A 16,809-nucleotide genomic window follows, 5' to 3' on the forward strand; every position below is an offset into this window, starting at 1 on the left:
TTTTTTTTTGGGAATTAAAAAAAAAGTTTTTGAGAAAAATTAATTTTAATTTTTAAAATAACTTTTTGTCAGCGAATTTTTTTTTTTCAAAAACTTTTTGGGATGTTTTGTGAAAGTTTAAATAATTTCCTACATTTCATCCTCTGACAAGAATTTTGTAGGTATAATAGTTTTTAAGTTATTAATTTTTGTAAAAAATTAAGAAAAAAAAATGGTTTTATCCAAAAAGTAGTCTAACTATTTTTCGAATATTTCAAGTATGCAAAGTTGCTTTAATGACCCATGTCTTTAGATCCACAACGTTTCACTATTATCTGAGAGGGTGCTGCCAACTCCTAAGACGAGTTGGCATGAAATTCGTCTATAAAAGAATTACCTTATTCGGCATATCCCAACATCTAATTTACCAAACGAAATATAGTCATCAGAGGATCAAATTTTGAAACAACTCAAAATGCATGATCTCATGGTCGCAAAAAGTACTTCCGCTCACAGAATCATTTATAGTTTTCAGTTTTGCCCCACATCTTCCTCTTTTGACATGTGTTCAATAATAGAGGGTTGCTCGAATACCATAGACTGATATATAGAAGGAACGCTCATCAACATAAATATTTTTAAAAAAAACCAACAGTTAACTATTCAAATCAACCGTATGTCAATTTTATCCCCACTGTCCACCCTCCCAAAGTTTCTCTATATCTTCTCGTTGACGAAGATTCTTCGGACTTATTCTGATACACGCGTGCTTATTAATACAACGGAGTGTCAGCCATAGTGCTAATGAACAGATCCCCGCCGAGCCGTCCATCCGTTGTTCCGGCTCTCTATGGTTATATGATATTTATTTTTCATTTTAATATAATGACAAAATAAACCCAATGCGTTCAACTAAAATTGAATGCATATCACGACATGACAATGTTTAATTAAAATTAATTCATACCGTTATTATTTTTTGTTCTATTTCATCAAAAAATGGTGGTAAATAGTAACAATTTTACGCATCATTTTCATTCGATTTCATTCGCTGCTGTGAGTACTAGGTGCTGGTTTTCCTGTCTGGTGCGTATATGAATAATTCAGATGGTTATTCACGGGAGAGCAAATCACATACAGCTGTCCGTGTGAAAAGCTTGGTTTAATAGAATTCAATAAAATGATCTATTGTACATCGACCAGCGTCGACTTTCTCTATCTGAATTCGAGTTTACTAATGATGAAACGCATAGCAACATGTGAGTGCTCCCGTAGCCGAGTGGTTAGCGTCACACCTAACATGCCGGGGGTTCGGGTTCGATTCCCGTTCTGGTCGGGGGAATTTTTCGTCAAAGAAATTTCCTCCGACTTGCACTGTGGTTGTCAGGGTCTCTTCACATTGCTCGACTCCGGGTAATTAGAGGGCTGACTCATTGGCAAAGGTTGGTGCAATTGAAGGCGATATTTATCGGCGTCAAATCGCCTTCAATGAATTTTATTCTTTAGTCCGTAAAAATACCATCGCTAACTAGCAACGTAAGTAGAACGAAGATGAATTTGGTCGGTGGCTTCACTCGATTATCCCTAAAGTTAGCCTCAAACCATGGTTCAAAAGTCTGGACTTGAGTCGGGACTTTATTCGCACCTTCTCTCGACTCATGTCCAATCATTGTTCGTTAGACGCGCTACTCTTTCGTTTTAAGGACCGTATCGTTATTTATGGGTACGCCTTAGAGTCTCCGTCTGAAAAAGACTATAGCTTGTTTTGACAGCTGTTTATTTTTCTCCTGTTGTTGACACAGTTAGCGTTCAGTTAGCATTGTTAAAAGATCGTTTTTCCTAAAAGTGCAATCATGAGAGGGCTAACAGAAGAAAAACGAAAATCCATTGTGACCAGATACTGCTCCGAAACAGGAATATCAATGAGAAAATTGGCGAAGGCGGAAGGAGTAAGCGTCCATGCGGTCCAAAACGCTATCAAGCGATTTGGTATGTATAATACATTGAAGGATCTACCCGGTCGCGGCAGAAAACCTGGGCCATCCAAGCCAAACTTGGATAAAAAGATTTGCAGGCAATTTGAAAGAAAAAAGGAATTATCGATACGGGATTGCGCAAAAAAGTGTGGAACATCAATCGGTATGGTTCAACGTGCCAAAGAACGTAACTCACTGAAGGCATATAGAAAGCAAAAATGTCCCAAACGCAGCCAAATTCAGGCAAGTTCCGTGAAAACCCGTGCCCGTAAGCTTTACGATGGGATTTTAAGCAAACGCGAACTGTGCATCGTCATGGATGATGAAACCTACGTCAAACTGGACTACAAAACTCTTCCTGGGGCACAGTTTTACACTGTAAAGCAAGGAACAGATGTCCCGAACGCGGAGAAGTCAATTTTTTGCGAAAAATTCGGTAAGAAAGTGCTGGTTTGGCAAGCTGTTTGTCAATGTGGCATGAAATCATCTCCTTTCTTCACTCTCGGGAATATGAATGGTGAAATTTACCGGAAAGAATGTCTCCAAAAGCGTGTGTTACCGCTCATCCGAAAGCACACTGGTCCGACACTATTTTGGCCTGATTTGGCATCATGCCACTATGCACGTTTGACCTTGGATTGGTATCGCGAGAATAATGTCGATTTTGTGGAAAAGGAGATGAATCCTCCAAATTGTCCGCAAATAAGACCTATTGAAAAATTTTGGGCTTTGATGAAGGGACGACTGCGGAAGAAGGACAAGGCAGCCGATGACCTTGAGCAGTTCAAAAAGGATTGGATAAATGTGAGCAAACAAGTCGATGAGACGGTTGTCCAGAACCTAATGAGGGACATCAAGAAGCAGGTGCGATCATTGGCGCGAAAATCAGAATCTTGATTATTTTTTACTGTTACTCCTTTCTTTCATTCATAAGATACAATATTTTGATATCAGAACTGAAAAATAAATGCAATATTTGAAATAAAGCTGTGTTTTGAGCGTACCCATAATTAACGATACGGTCCTTAGTCTTGCCGATGGCAATATCTGTGCTTGTGGCCAAGGTTACCACGACATCGAGCACGTTGTTTAGTCGTATGAGGGATATCTTGTCGTCAGATCGACAAAAAATAATACTACGTTGAGACGGCGAAGTTCCTCTAGGAACGTTAGTGCCATTTAAGAAAAAGAAGAAGAAGAAGAAGAAGATAGCAACATGTGACCTTTGGTCGGTGTTCAGTCAGACCGGTCTGAGTAACAAAATAAGAAAAAATGAGTTTAAGAAAAAATTGTTTTTGCTACTAAACAATCAAGAATTTCTTAACCTACTTTCTACTTTTATCAGATCACATATAAATAAATTTGTATTGACTCATCAGCAAAAACTAATAATATTGTGCCGTCAGAGTGGACCAAGTGCGTACGACCATAGCGACTAGAGAGAAGTCACGTTCTTTTGGCAACCAGAAAATGAAAGGAATTTCAAATGAAATGTTGGATTTCTTCGTATCAGAAGATTCTCTATATACTCTATATGCTTTTCAGACAATTCATAGTTATTGAAAAGTTGATCGAATATATTATTATATCTTGTTCAGACATAGTGGACCAAGTGCCAGAGTGTAAAAAACTGTAATTACTAACTTTTTCATTATCGATTTCAGATCCAACTATGGTCTTTCATTGACTGCAAGTACTCTTTGTCATAATCACGCTAACCCGTCTGCCATACAAATGAAACACAAATTCTTCATTCAAGGTTCTACTGGCTATCTCTATCCAAACCTTGCTCGCTCATCTATGAATTCAGTCCAGGAACAACTTTTGGATTACTTTAGCACCACTGGGCCTATCCAACTCAACACTGTTTACAACTAAGGCCGTCCGCACACGGGTCAACTGAAATTCGATCTCAACTTGTCTTCACCTCAACTGTCAAACTTGAGCGAAGCAACTCGAAACTGACAGTTATCATTTAGTTTTGTCTGTCATCTTTAAATCCCACAACCCGACTCTGGAACCTTTGTGAAGCAACAAAGACAATGGATTTTAATATGGAATGAACACACTATCAAAATAAAAATCATGGATGAAAGATAACTTTTTCGTATCAAATATGCATTCTGTGTAATTGAAATTCACATTTTTCACTACTGGTTAAACTATTCTGATCGTAAATGGTGTCTAAAGATAATTTTATAAAATAATAATTAGTTCTTGTGGGATTATCAGAAAAAAATATAGAAAAAGACTAAATAAAGGTCAGCACCACGTGTTTCAAATTATTAAATAATACCAAATAAAAATAATAATTCAATTTTTTACGATTCAAAACTGCCTTCAGGCCTGCCAATCTGATAGAGATTGAAATTTGTCATATAAACACCAATGTTGAACGAACCAGGGATGCCAGGTTTAGAGAATAATCTGTTTACATGGTTTTTCAATTTGTAGCAAAGATTTTGAAAACTGACAATTTCACATTTTTCCGCACATGAAATATATAAGTAAACTGCTATAGTGAATTGAAAATATTCATTTTGCTTCAAACGAATATTTTTGTTCAGCAACAAAATCATTTTGATGTTCATGTTATATTATGATATTATCTTCATGTGGTCGAATATATGAATTTATGTCGAAATTCATATACACAGAATTCATTCATCTGTTATTTTAACTTTAGTCCAAACTAAAAGCATTTTAATCATAAAATACATGTATGGATTACTTAACCCTTTCACGTACAACATCGAGTCTCACTCGATGTGAAATTATTGTGTCAAAACGTACAACATCGAGTCTCTCTCGTTGTATGGTTGCATATCACAAGGCGCTAAGACGCTCAGCAGAGTAGTGAAATGATTCGATACGTGACCCATCGGAGCGTTTGCCAGTGTATTTGGGAGATTAGCAAAAACTTTGTTTTTTGTGTAGTCGCTGTAGAACATGTTGATGTCGAAAATGGTGTGAGATGGGCAGTCAAGCAGACTCCGGATGTGACCGATATTGGAAAGGCATTGTTTAGAAATACGGGATTTGAGAATGAACACCAATTTGTTACAAAATTAGCGTGGAAGTGAATCTGAAATTTATATCTTTCAACATTCTGTTGCGATTACATCACATACAGTATGGGAAACGGTGAGCAAGAAATGACTGGCTTCCGTTTTGAAAAAAAATATATACATCATAATTTTGTGGTGGCGACTATTTGAGATTTAGATTTTTCATAAACAAGTGCTAGTCAAGCCCTTCCATTTGATACCCATATTGATGGGGTTTTGAGAAAAAAATAGTTAGTCCGCCATTTTGTAGCGGACGCCATCTTGGAATGCGCAGTTTAGTTTTTTTAAATACTTTTCCATGAAATTAGTATACCACAAGATCTACTGTTCACCATGAATTCAAAAATATTTGTATAATACTATTGAGTGTACGAAAATTTCATACCCGGGAGAGCTCATCAAACATCATAACATCATTCACAAATAATCCCTAGTCAAGCACAACCTTTCATTTGATACCAATATTGTCATCAATACAATAATATAGTAAAACTCAAATGCATAACGAGCACACATATCTATTCGCTTTTACATATTAATGAATCCTTGAAACATATTTTATTTGATGGAAACACATATTTCATTGATAAAACAAATTTACACAGAATAACTAAAAACTGATTTGGCATCTTTTTAACGAACCACAGAAAATGGCGTGAACAAAAATTTAACGAAAATTTTGTCAACCTCAAACAGCGGCAACTCGACATGCTAGGTTGCTTCCAACAAAATTTTCAAAAAACATTGAAAAACACTTTTTTGTAAAATATTTGACCAATTAGGTAGAAGAACAGTATATTGAATCGCAAGAAACTGCACAAAGTTTTGGGAAACATGAGTTTCCAAAGATGTAATTGAAGTTTTTCTTATCATGTCCGTTTTACCCCCACCTCCCCTACACTTAGTTTTGCGATTCTTAGAACGGAGATTGTTTTCATTTTTTTGGAATATATAATTAGCAATACGTGGAATGGAAACTAGAATGGAGAAATGTTGTATTTTCCGGCGAAAAAAGTTCTATTTGGATGGCCCCGATTGTTACAGTTGCTATTGGTACAATTTAAGTCAACGGCATGTCGTGAGATCGAAGCGAAACTTTGGGGCGGAAGTTTGACAGTGTGGAGAGCCGTTTCCTATCACAGCAAGCTTCTCATTTGTTTCATTTTCACCTGAATGAACTCCGAAAGGTATCTTCAATTACTGGAGGACGTTTTGATTGGCCATATTGAGAATAACGCAATCGAGGATGTCGTTTTCTCAGTACGATTATGCATAGATCCCCGTTTCCAAGCAATCGAAGGTATGGTTTGCCGAGAAGGACATTCCGCTTCTTGAATGACCTGCTGGCAGTCGATTGCAATCCCATAGAGAACCTATGGAGAATCTTGGCCGAGATGGTCTATGCAAACGGATGACAATTTGACAACATTTCCAGTCTCAAGGCAGTAATTCAGGAATTTTCGGCTATAATCAATATGGCAACACTTTCAAAGCTGTCTGACTCGATGCCAAATCGAGTTTTCAATATGATCCGAAATGGAGGTGGACATACTAAATATTAGCTACCGATTGGACTCGAAATTTGCCGCACAAAATTTCTTTTATTGAAATTTAAGGATGCGGCTAAACGAATGTCCACCCTGATTCCACATATTTGAATTACTTAGAAAACAAAAAGTGAATTTATACTTTTTTTTAGAATGAATTCGATGAAAATAAACAATAATCGTCTTTTATGAGCAAAACTGTACAAAGAATTGTCTTATTTTTAAGAATATTGAGGAAAAATAGGGTGCGGCTAAACGAATGTCTACCACTGTATAAACGTATCACGTGATGTCGGTGACATTCCCGTTACGTCTCCAACAAACATTCGCTGATCCATAAAAGCAGCAGCATAGAACATTTGCTCAGAAACGCATTCCTGCAGAGTTTTTGACACTACGGACGCAAACAGACGCCCTAGTTACTACCTGAGAGAGAGGAGCCAGCTGAATGACAGATAGTTTGTTTTCTTCTTATTCTTCTTACGCATCATCATCAAGAAAATTCCAATCTGACAATTTCAATCAAGCATGTTGTTGTCATTCATTTATGAGAAAAGTGTTCAAACTTGACGTGAACCTTTGTTTGTGAGTATTTTTGTGCGTTTTTATCCCCGATTTGATTTCTGACGTAGGACTGCGTCTAACAGGAATATATGGGGGGTATAAGAAGGATCATGTAGGAAATAATAAAAGATGTACCAGGCCAGCCCACATCATGGCTTCCAGCAGCATCGGTCCATTCCAACATTTTTTTTTTACTTTTGATAATTTCGATATAGGTGTTCTAAAGAATTATTTCGATGATTACTAAAACAATATCCGAAATTTTTTTCATTCTTTCATTCATTCTTTCACTGGTTCCAGGTTGATCTATTGCTGCAAGCACAGTGAATCGATTTTTGCAATGTGGGCGATGATTGTATATTCTCCGATGCAATTTGAATATGCAACGTATGTGGAATATATAAAATAAGTGCTAATATTCCAATTAAAAGAGTCAACATTGATTTCTCTCAGGTGCATTTTGATGGAATTTTGTTTGTGTCCGATGGAAATAATAGTAGGTTGACTAAAAAGGATGCTGTGTCTGCAATTTTAACAGGCAGTGATCACGATTCGGATGAAGATGAAAATTATCCTACCAGTCTCTCGTCATCTTTGCCATGATATTCCTGCCCATCACTGATGGACCATTCATATGCAAATTTTAAATTTGACATGCAGGTTGCTAATCAAGGCAATAGTATCACTGAAGATCCAATCGAATTGACCGATAGTGAAGGTGAACCAATTGGTCTTGTCCACAAAACTAAAAGGGTCAAGATTCTTTCTCCCCTTTATGTGTGATTTAATTTGTATACCATTTCCCATAGACAACATAACTGTCGCTTCCAAACAGTCTACATAAATGAAGCGCTCACTCTGCTCTCCCTCACAACACTCACTTTCCTTTTGTGACATTGATGAGTGAACATTGTTTGTGTGAGTGTCGATCCGGAATGAATTGTCTTTCTCAAGATTCATTGTACCCCTAAAAAGTGCTCGAAAGATGTAATCTTACGTTGATCGCACTTGATCGAAGAAATTACAAAAAGAATGTATTTGACCGCAGTATTTGATAAACTCTTTCTGAAAAGAACTGGATTTGATTTGCTGAAAACACTATCTTGTTTTCTCTCGTGTTGTGCGTTATGTGTGGCTATGGTAGTTTTTTTCGAAGCTGCTACTGATTTCTATGGCTTCGGCGTTTTCGGCTTGCATGCAGCGATTTTTGAGGATTTGTTTGACTTTTGCTTTCGGGCAGCCACACCAGCAGTATCAGCAGCTTTCTTCTTGCTGGTCGCCTTCTTCACAGTAGCAAGTTTTTTTTTTGTAGCAGTAACTGTTCCAAAATGATCTAACCGCTGTACAATTATAATTGAGTGCATTTCCGAGCTTGCATCTTATATTCCTTATATACAGATTTTTGTGATTTCAATTGCTTGCCTTCAAAGCAATTTTTTAGCTATTGAAACAAGTTTTTGGATCAATAAGTAACACACATATAACGCGTAGACATTTTATCTTTCGAATGAAGCGGTTATCATTACATTTCTTTCAACCGGCGAAGAGGTTTTATTGCTCAAAATCTTGTTTCTCCAATGTAACACTCTTGTTTTCGAAGCTTTGAACTTACACCCCTGTATAGAAATGAAGGATGTAGTCCGACGTCAAAATTATTTTCACATAAAATGTCTTGCAAAAAAATGTCATTTTGAAATTTTCTACATATTTCAATACTTCCCCTTGGTTCACCGTGACTGGTCCGCGCTGACATAAGGGTGATCACAACAAAAGCGAGCTGGCTCCTCTCTCTCAGGTTACTACCAGAGATGCAAACAACGCTATTATTTTTAATTCGAATATGTTATCTTTAGTGCTAACGAATATCACTCGCGGGAAGATTCACTGTTTTGTTTTGTTTTTGCTGTTTTGAAGGAAATAGCAGCAAGAAGCCAACGAATGCTGGGTGATGTATGTGGGGACCTGCTCTACCAATTTCCACATGTGAATACTGGAATACTGGAAAAAAATTTAAATGAAAAGCGAGAAGGTAGGCCTTCATCGGCTGAAGACAATGAATTGGAGGCCATATTGGACCATGATCCGTGACAGTTTCAAGAGGATCTTGCCATTTGTTTGGAAGTGACCCGAAAAACCATATCAATGATGTCGGGCGGGATTCAAAATGAAATTCTTCAAAACTTACTTGTACATCCAAGGCTATCTAAAGGTCAAACATCAGTTCGATACTCTGACATCATTCTTGAGTCCATAACAAGACGTATTCATGAACCGATAAAATTAAACCAATGTACTTATTGTATCCGGATCAACTGCACTTGAACATCTCACATCTTCAGCGTGTAGTGGTATGGTCTTCAAGGAACGAGGTTAGGGTTCACCGGATGTTGTAACCTATTTAGGTCCACCTAAGTAGATAGTTAAAGTCAAACGTCAAAACTAGTCAACTTAGCTTCGAACCTGTAGGCGGAAATGGTAATGGGCGCATGTACTGATTTGGTTCTGTAGACAGTTGGCCTGACGAAAATCCGTTAGAAGTGTTCATGTTCATGTAATGAGTAGACTTATGTCCAATCACTACTCGCTAGATGTGTATCTCCACAGAATAAATCTTGTTCAAAGCAATGTCTGTCGATGTGGAAACGGCTATGATGACATCGATCACGCAGTTTGGCAATGTACGGATAATTTCGTAGCCAGAGAGTACCTTTCGAATGCCCTCGAGGCCCAAGGAAGACAATCCCATGTTCCTGTTAGAGACGTGTTGGGAGCTCGCGACATCTGCTATATGCAGTTGATCTATATGTTTGTGAAACGGGCTAGTATAAAAATTTAATGCTTTTGTGTTTTTTTTCTTTTACGTTATTAGTTTGTTTGTCTTGTCTCCTCATCTCACCATCGCCCACCCTCGACAGATAGTCGAACACCAGATGCTATCCCTGGTCATTATGCACAATGCTACAGTGCGTGCGGCAACTTTCGGTTGAGACAACGATACCTCATATCCATATCCCTAACCTGACCCGTCCCACTAAAATTGTTGCCCCTCTAACCTCGAGTAAACCGCGAGTAATCGGTCAAAACCTACTAAACATAGATTTAAGTTGAAATTTTGTATATACAAATCTTGAAATTCGAGATGACCATTTTCATTGACACCCTACTGTCCATATTACCCCACTATGTGTCCGTATTACCCGCATCGAAAAAAAGTTGTACTTCTCGGTCTGTTTTAGTTTGCTCCGCAAAGTTTATGCAAAGCTTGAGCCTTACAAATAAATGAATTGGAAAAAATCGAGGGGTTGTATCCGAGACACGACCGCTTAGGACGTAGGACTACGTAATCTTGTTTTTTAAATGTGTTGGTTTATCATTTCGGATATAAATAACTCTTTAGTAAAATGTTCCGGAGACCCTGAAAAGGTTTGATGGCTTGCGTGGTTTTGTAGAATCATTTCTAAAAGCAACGATTCTTTCTTGCTAATGCACGCATTGCACTGGGTGTTTAACGAGAGGCATCTTCCTATCATCGCCATTCAACAAGCATCAAACACACGTCTAACAGATGCACACAGTTGCAGCGATAAAAATGAAACATGAAACCCGAGAATGACCGTTTATAAAAAATCGATTCTCGATTCTCGGTCAAAACCGTCAACAGAACCGTATTGCATCAGAACAGAGTCGATGCGCACGAGAGCAAATACGAATGACAACTAAGAGTATCGAAGGTGTGCTATTCACATGTACAGCTAGCGTTCACGGCTCGAGGAAAAACATTAAACACAAAACGAGCAGAATAAGCGACCTTTGTTATTTAGAGCGTAGAAAAAATTTGAGAATTTTCCTCAGATGAGATGCAATACTTATACGCTAGCGTCAGCTCATTTGCTTCACAAATATTCTCTTTTCGCTATCCCCCTTCGTAGTTTCTATTCTTCTTCTTCTTTTTCTTTTCCTTTATTTACGGAGACATTACATTCAACGACTCATTCGTCTCCGACTGTTCCTATTCTGGCGGCTGCATAAGTTGCTCGTTATTAACAGCTCTGTTCGGGAAAGCACTCAAAAGGACAGAACAAATGTATGGGAAAATGGGATTGCTTCCAATTTTTCATAAATTTAAACAATATAAATACTATGGGGTTATAATGTATAACATATCAAACAAATCTTAGAAAATTTTCGATTCGATTGGTATGTAAATCGTCAAAATCCGTTAGCAGCAAAGATAGTTATTAACATTAACTTTATTTCATAAAAACGTGACCTGTTTTCAGATTTGGCACCCTTAATGTAAGACGTAGTCCTACGTCAAAAAATCTTCAATTGAGAAACTTTAACGCGGCAGTAAAATTGCTTGCAAAGATGTCAGCGACTGTCAACAGTCGATGGACATAGTATTGTAGCAGAACTCAAACCACTCGGAAAATGAGCGAAAACAACCACGACTCCCTGATTCCTCTCAGTGCTCATGTACGTGAGCCATATTTATATTAGATACTAGCTGACCAATCCCTGAACTCTTCATTGATTGATTACCCTATGACCCTTTACAATTTCCTTTTTCTATAAATTGTCTAGTACTTTTACAAAAATTCCTCCTTATAATATAAAATTATTTTTAAACACAATTCTCGTTCGAGATTCTTCGAGCATTTGGAAATAACATGTTTCTCCGTTGCATGGAATACATGTTTGATACAGAGAATATTACAAAATATCGACAGCTCAAATCGGACCACTCCTTCCTCGGATTTAGGGCACACCAACACATTTGGCCTTCCATTTTTGTTTATATAGATAGAAGATATATGAATGCGTTATTTCGCCTGAAAATCCATTTCTACTTACAAACAAAGATCAACTTCGATAGCGCAAATATCGAATGGATTAACAACGCTTATTATGACGTAATTTTGCGAACATGTGGGAATTCAATTTTCCGAATTTTCCGACCTTCGTTCAGGATTTTCCGAAAATTTTCCGATTTTTCTCTCCACTATATTGATCTACGGGAAGAGACGAATACAACAAAATAAAGAAGGCTAAAATCAGACCACCCCTTTTCGGGTTTTCCGCTTACCAACAGATTTTGCCTTACATTTTTATTTATATAGATTAGGAGGTTGTACATCGGTATGGAATTCCATCTTTTCGATCTGAGTGAAACTTCGAAACATTAGATATATCACTCAAAGTAGATTGAAATATAAGAGCATCTAGACACGAAATGGTTATTTTTATCTAATAGCGAATTCGTTTTTGTTCAGTTTCAACCCCAGCGCCGCACCAAGGCGCTTGTATAAATGTATAACAGGTGAAGCAACATCATCACTTCAATAAGAAGGGGATTACGGTTTGTGGAGCGGGGGTTGTTTGTTTTGTTATTGCTAGGGTACGCCATTTTTGCATTTTCACATGCGAGAGTAGTGGATGAACTGGATAAGAATGAAATTCTACAAAATCATCCCTTCTTTTTCACATAAACTCGCGAAAGCCGAACATATTAGGCATCGTTCGAATAAGCGTCGTAGCAGGTTGTAGAGGGTCACCGGCAGCCTTATGATGATTTTCCTGTTCTTCCGACCGGGTAGAGATTTTTATCAGAGCTGTTTGTAAACAATACCGACAGCAATTCCAATATGGCTGAAAGTGCATTTCATATGATTGTTTCACCTGGTATATATAGAGGCGCCTTGCGCCGCACTAACTGCTGTCAAAACGTTTTTTCATGCACTCAGTGTCGCCCCGAAAGCGTTTAGTTTCGCACTGAGATGTTTCACGGGTTGGCACACGGGTTCACCAATACAACTATACTGAACTGTCAAGTTCCGAGTATTGTTTTGGAAAATCTAAAAATAAAGACTATGAAAATGGAAAACCTGCGCTTTTACTTTTGTATTATTGGAATCGTAATCCAATTCGGATTCTGATTTTGAAGAGTATATTCGAGTAGACGGCATTAAGCTTCGTGTGCTTTCATTGGGAGGCGAAAATAATGATGGATATCTAGGTGGAATAAACATGCTTTCAAAATCAAAATTATGAATCAAAATTTACCTTAACGTATCGAATATTTATTCTATGTGATGAAATAAGAGGTTTTTTCCGATTCCGCAGCAGCATATTGAACAAAAACTGTGTCTAATGACGATTTTATATTATAATAGTATTTTTTTGTGGAACAAACAGGAAATGCATCGACAAATGGTTAAGTGAGTGTCAGAACTACATGTGTTAGGTAATCAAACAATATGAAGTAAAAATGTTCATTCAGACTTTTATATTTTTACACTGCACTTGGCCCTTCTGATCTGATGGAGAATAATTTACCTCCCAAGCACTAATATCGCCACCAGACGTCGACACTGTACATTTGTCGTCGCAAATATAAACAAATCAGACTATATAACGCACACCAACAAACCACCGCATTCGTGAAACTGAAAATGTTTTTTTATTACAGAGTCAGTTTGGTACTGACTCAGTTTTAAAAACGAATTCGCTATAAACAAATCTGTATTATGTCAATGAAAGAGTTCATCCGCTACGAATTCTTTTTTTTTTTCCACATCATATCTCGACAGAGTTCCACTGGATTCTGGGTATTGTGGCTATCGTTTTCCGAAAGAATGGTTGTGTTTGTTAACCTCCAAACCTATGAATATTTGATGTCCTCCACCGCATGCATGACTGTTAGTATTTTCTCTTTTTCTCTTAGTTGATTCTTTTAGTTTTGTTTCCAACAGTGAATTTTTATTTACAATTTTATTTAGCTAACATTCTGATGGCCTGGTTTTCAATCAGCCGCGCAATACTTGTTCGTTCGTTCGCTCTTTCTCACTCTGCTGATTAATTCATAATCGATAACGTAACTCGGTCATATTTCCTTTTTTGCTTCATTCGGTCTTCCAATAAATCGTTTTTCTCGTGTTTCCTCATTTTTATGTGTAAGCTCTGAACTGCTGCTGTCGACTTTCTGCTGGTTACTTGTTCCCACTATCGAACGTGTATTTTCCCGTTTCCCGTGAAAACAACTGATTTTATGTCCACCTGACAACACACGTTCGGCAAATTATGAAATGGGTCAAAAACCTTTATGTAAACTAAACTCAATCGAGCGGTTATTACTGTCCCGCCAAACTTCTGTTTCGCGAACCTTTTTTACTATAGAGTTCGCTACTGCTGCAGTATTGAATTTAATTATTACTGGATTTTAATTATTCTAGTCTAACGAACCTTTCGTTTTGCTTTGGGCGTTTTTTTTCTCTGCCCGTTGTGATTCTGTGTTAAGGTTAGTTAGTGCCTTCTCCTAGAAGGCAAATTTGAATACTATTTTACACACAAAAAAATAACGGTAGCTTCTTCCTCTTTCGGTTGTAACGTTCACATTGCACTTTTAGATTTAATTTCCGCTTCCGTAGTATCCTAAACGGAACATTTATATTTTGCTCCGCTCGGCTCGGCGTCGTTATTGTAGCAAACACAACGAGCTCCCGATCGGAGGATACCCGTGCGGGAGGGAGAAAATTATCCTAGCTTATCGTTTTCTTTTCTTTGTGTTGTTCCCGTTCCCGCGACGGAGGAGAAGCTGCTCTGAAAGTATATATACAACGGAACCCAAAACTTTTCGGGACTTTCATTCTCCTCGAAATTCCTGCGATGTGGTAATGGGCCTAAAGCCTATTATTTATCCCTGTGTGAAACGCGCATCTCGCGCCTCGGCGATATTACTTCCTCCCTCTGCTCTCGTGCTGTTGTCCTACCTTACAAAACGGTTGTGCAACAACTAGCGCCCGTGTTGTTGTGGGGGTTTTACTTGCTGCTGTGTGACATCGTGTGGGAGCGAAAGATGCTGCTGCTGCTGATGCTTTGATACGCACACTCGCTCACATTCAGGCCTGATACCGGGCCGTCAGCAAGAAGGACGCTATCACTCCGGGCACCAGGAATAGGCAGTCCAGCAGGAGTGAGGAAAGGTGCATGGTGACCGCGATTGTGGCACCGGCACCGCTTGTTTTCCGACGCGATATCGCCGCTGTGTTGTCACCTGGAATTGGACGAAAGTTGGGATGGTTAGTTACAACTTTTACATTGTTTTGCGCGGCGTGCGCGCACCGGTGGGGATTTGTTAGGGGCGGTTCGATATCCTGCTGGACGGGTAGCAGTTGCACTCATTTGAGGGACCATTTGGCATGATCAAAGAGAATTCAATATAAATAAATTCAGTGGTAGTGATACTATTTGATTTCCTCAATTAATTTGTTTACTATTCGAATGATTTCATAATTCAAACCATGGCTCATTCACACTGAGTAACATAGTTCGAATTTGAATGACAACACTTTATTTAAAACTCAGCCGAATATTGATACCTATGGGGTGATATAAAATTTTGTCCAAAAAATCAACGTAAAAGGCCGTATTTATAAGGAAAATTCTGAAAGAAATCTGAGTATACCAGTCGAATTATTGGACCGTCCGTAATTTCCAGTAAATTAGAAAGAATCTTAAATACTGTTTTTAAGTTACATTTTTTCGAGTTATAAGCGCAAATAAAACCGTAAATTTCGAACACTTTTCTTTCAGTGTAGTTTATGAAATATTTCACTAATCAATGAAATATTTCACTTACATGAGAGCTGAATCCCTCCTCTTTATTTCGACGTCCAACATGTTTACATTCTTCTTCAATTTGGCAAAATGTCGTCGAATCAAGTGGAACTACGCAAACACATTTTGCGCGAACGGTAGCAAAATCCAACACTGTCGGTACGCGATCTTGCCAAAAATCTAAAACTTCCGAAGAGTACCGTGTTTAGTGTGTGCAAACTGTTTTACCAGCGCTTAACTGTGGATCGGAAGGTTGGAAGCGGAACAAATCGGAAAGTATGCTCCTGATAGATGGACCGAAAGGTGGTTGCCATTATTGAGAAACATCCCAACCTTTCAGTTAGAAATGTGGTTCGAAAGGTTGGAAAATCAAAACCATATGTACAAAAAGTAAAGCAGAGGCATAGACTGAAGGCGTACAAAGTGAAAAAGGTGCCCAATCGTGATGATAAGCAAAATTTCACTGCAAAAAGCCGTGCTAAGGTGCTCTACACCCAGTTTTTACAAAAAAATGTTCATGCTCCATAATGAACGATGAAACATATGTTCTCGAAGACTTCAAACAGCTTTCGAGTCTCGCTTTTTATACTGCAATGCGAAGGAATGTCGCAGCCGAGTGTTTCCGGACCAAGAAGCAGTCTGAATTCCCCAAAAATTCCACTTGGTTTGGCAAGTCATACGCAGTTGTGGCCGAAAATCCAAATCTTTCGTCTCTACCGGCACTATCAACAAAGATGTCTACGAGAAGGATTGTCTCCAGAAGCGGTTGCTAACATTCATAAGAAGCCACGACTCTCCAGCGTTGTTTTGTCCAGATTTGGCCTCTTGTCACTATGCAAAATCCATCCTGGAATGGTATGATGCACATGAAGTCAAATATGTGCAAAAAACGGCAAATCCACCGAACTGTCCAGAACTTCGCCCAGTGGAAAAGTACTGGGCTCTGATTAAGTGAAAACTATTCGAAACTAAGAAGAAAGCGAATGGCATTAATGATCTCAAGAGGAGATGGAAAAGCGCTGCCGCCGGAATATCTGAGGATACTGTACGGAACCTAAT

The 16,809-nt window shown here is 38.2% G+C and overlaps 1 protein-coding gene across 2 annotated transcripts in view; it reads right to left on the bottom strand.

Annotated features, from left to right (window-relative positions):
- Positions 1-5,749: 5,749 nt before the first annotated feature.
- The window catches only part of LOC129770900 (zwei Ig domain protein zig-8), a 702,824-nt gene continuing 691,764 nt past the window's right edge, over positions 5,750-16,809 (bottom strand). For both annotated transcript variants that reach the window (XM_055774072.1, XM_055774071.1), the window contains exon 8: positions 5,750-15,187. In XM_055774072.1, coding sequence (XP_055630047.1) covers positions 15,033-15,187 — 155 coding nt within the window. In that variant the 3' untranslated portion in view covers positions 5,750-15,032. The remainder of the gene's footprint in view (positions 15,188-16,809) is intronic.

Source organism: Toxorhynchites rutilus, chromosome 2 (assembly GCF_029784135.1).
Source record: "Toxorhynchites rutilus septentrionalis strain SRP chromosome 2, ASM2978413v1, whole genome shotgun sequence".
NCBI classification, from domain to species: domain Eukaryota; kingdom Metazoa; phylum Arthropoda; class Insecta; order Diptera; family Culicidae; genus Toxorhynchites; species Toxorhynchites rutilus.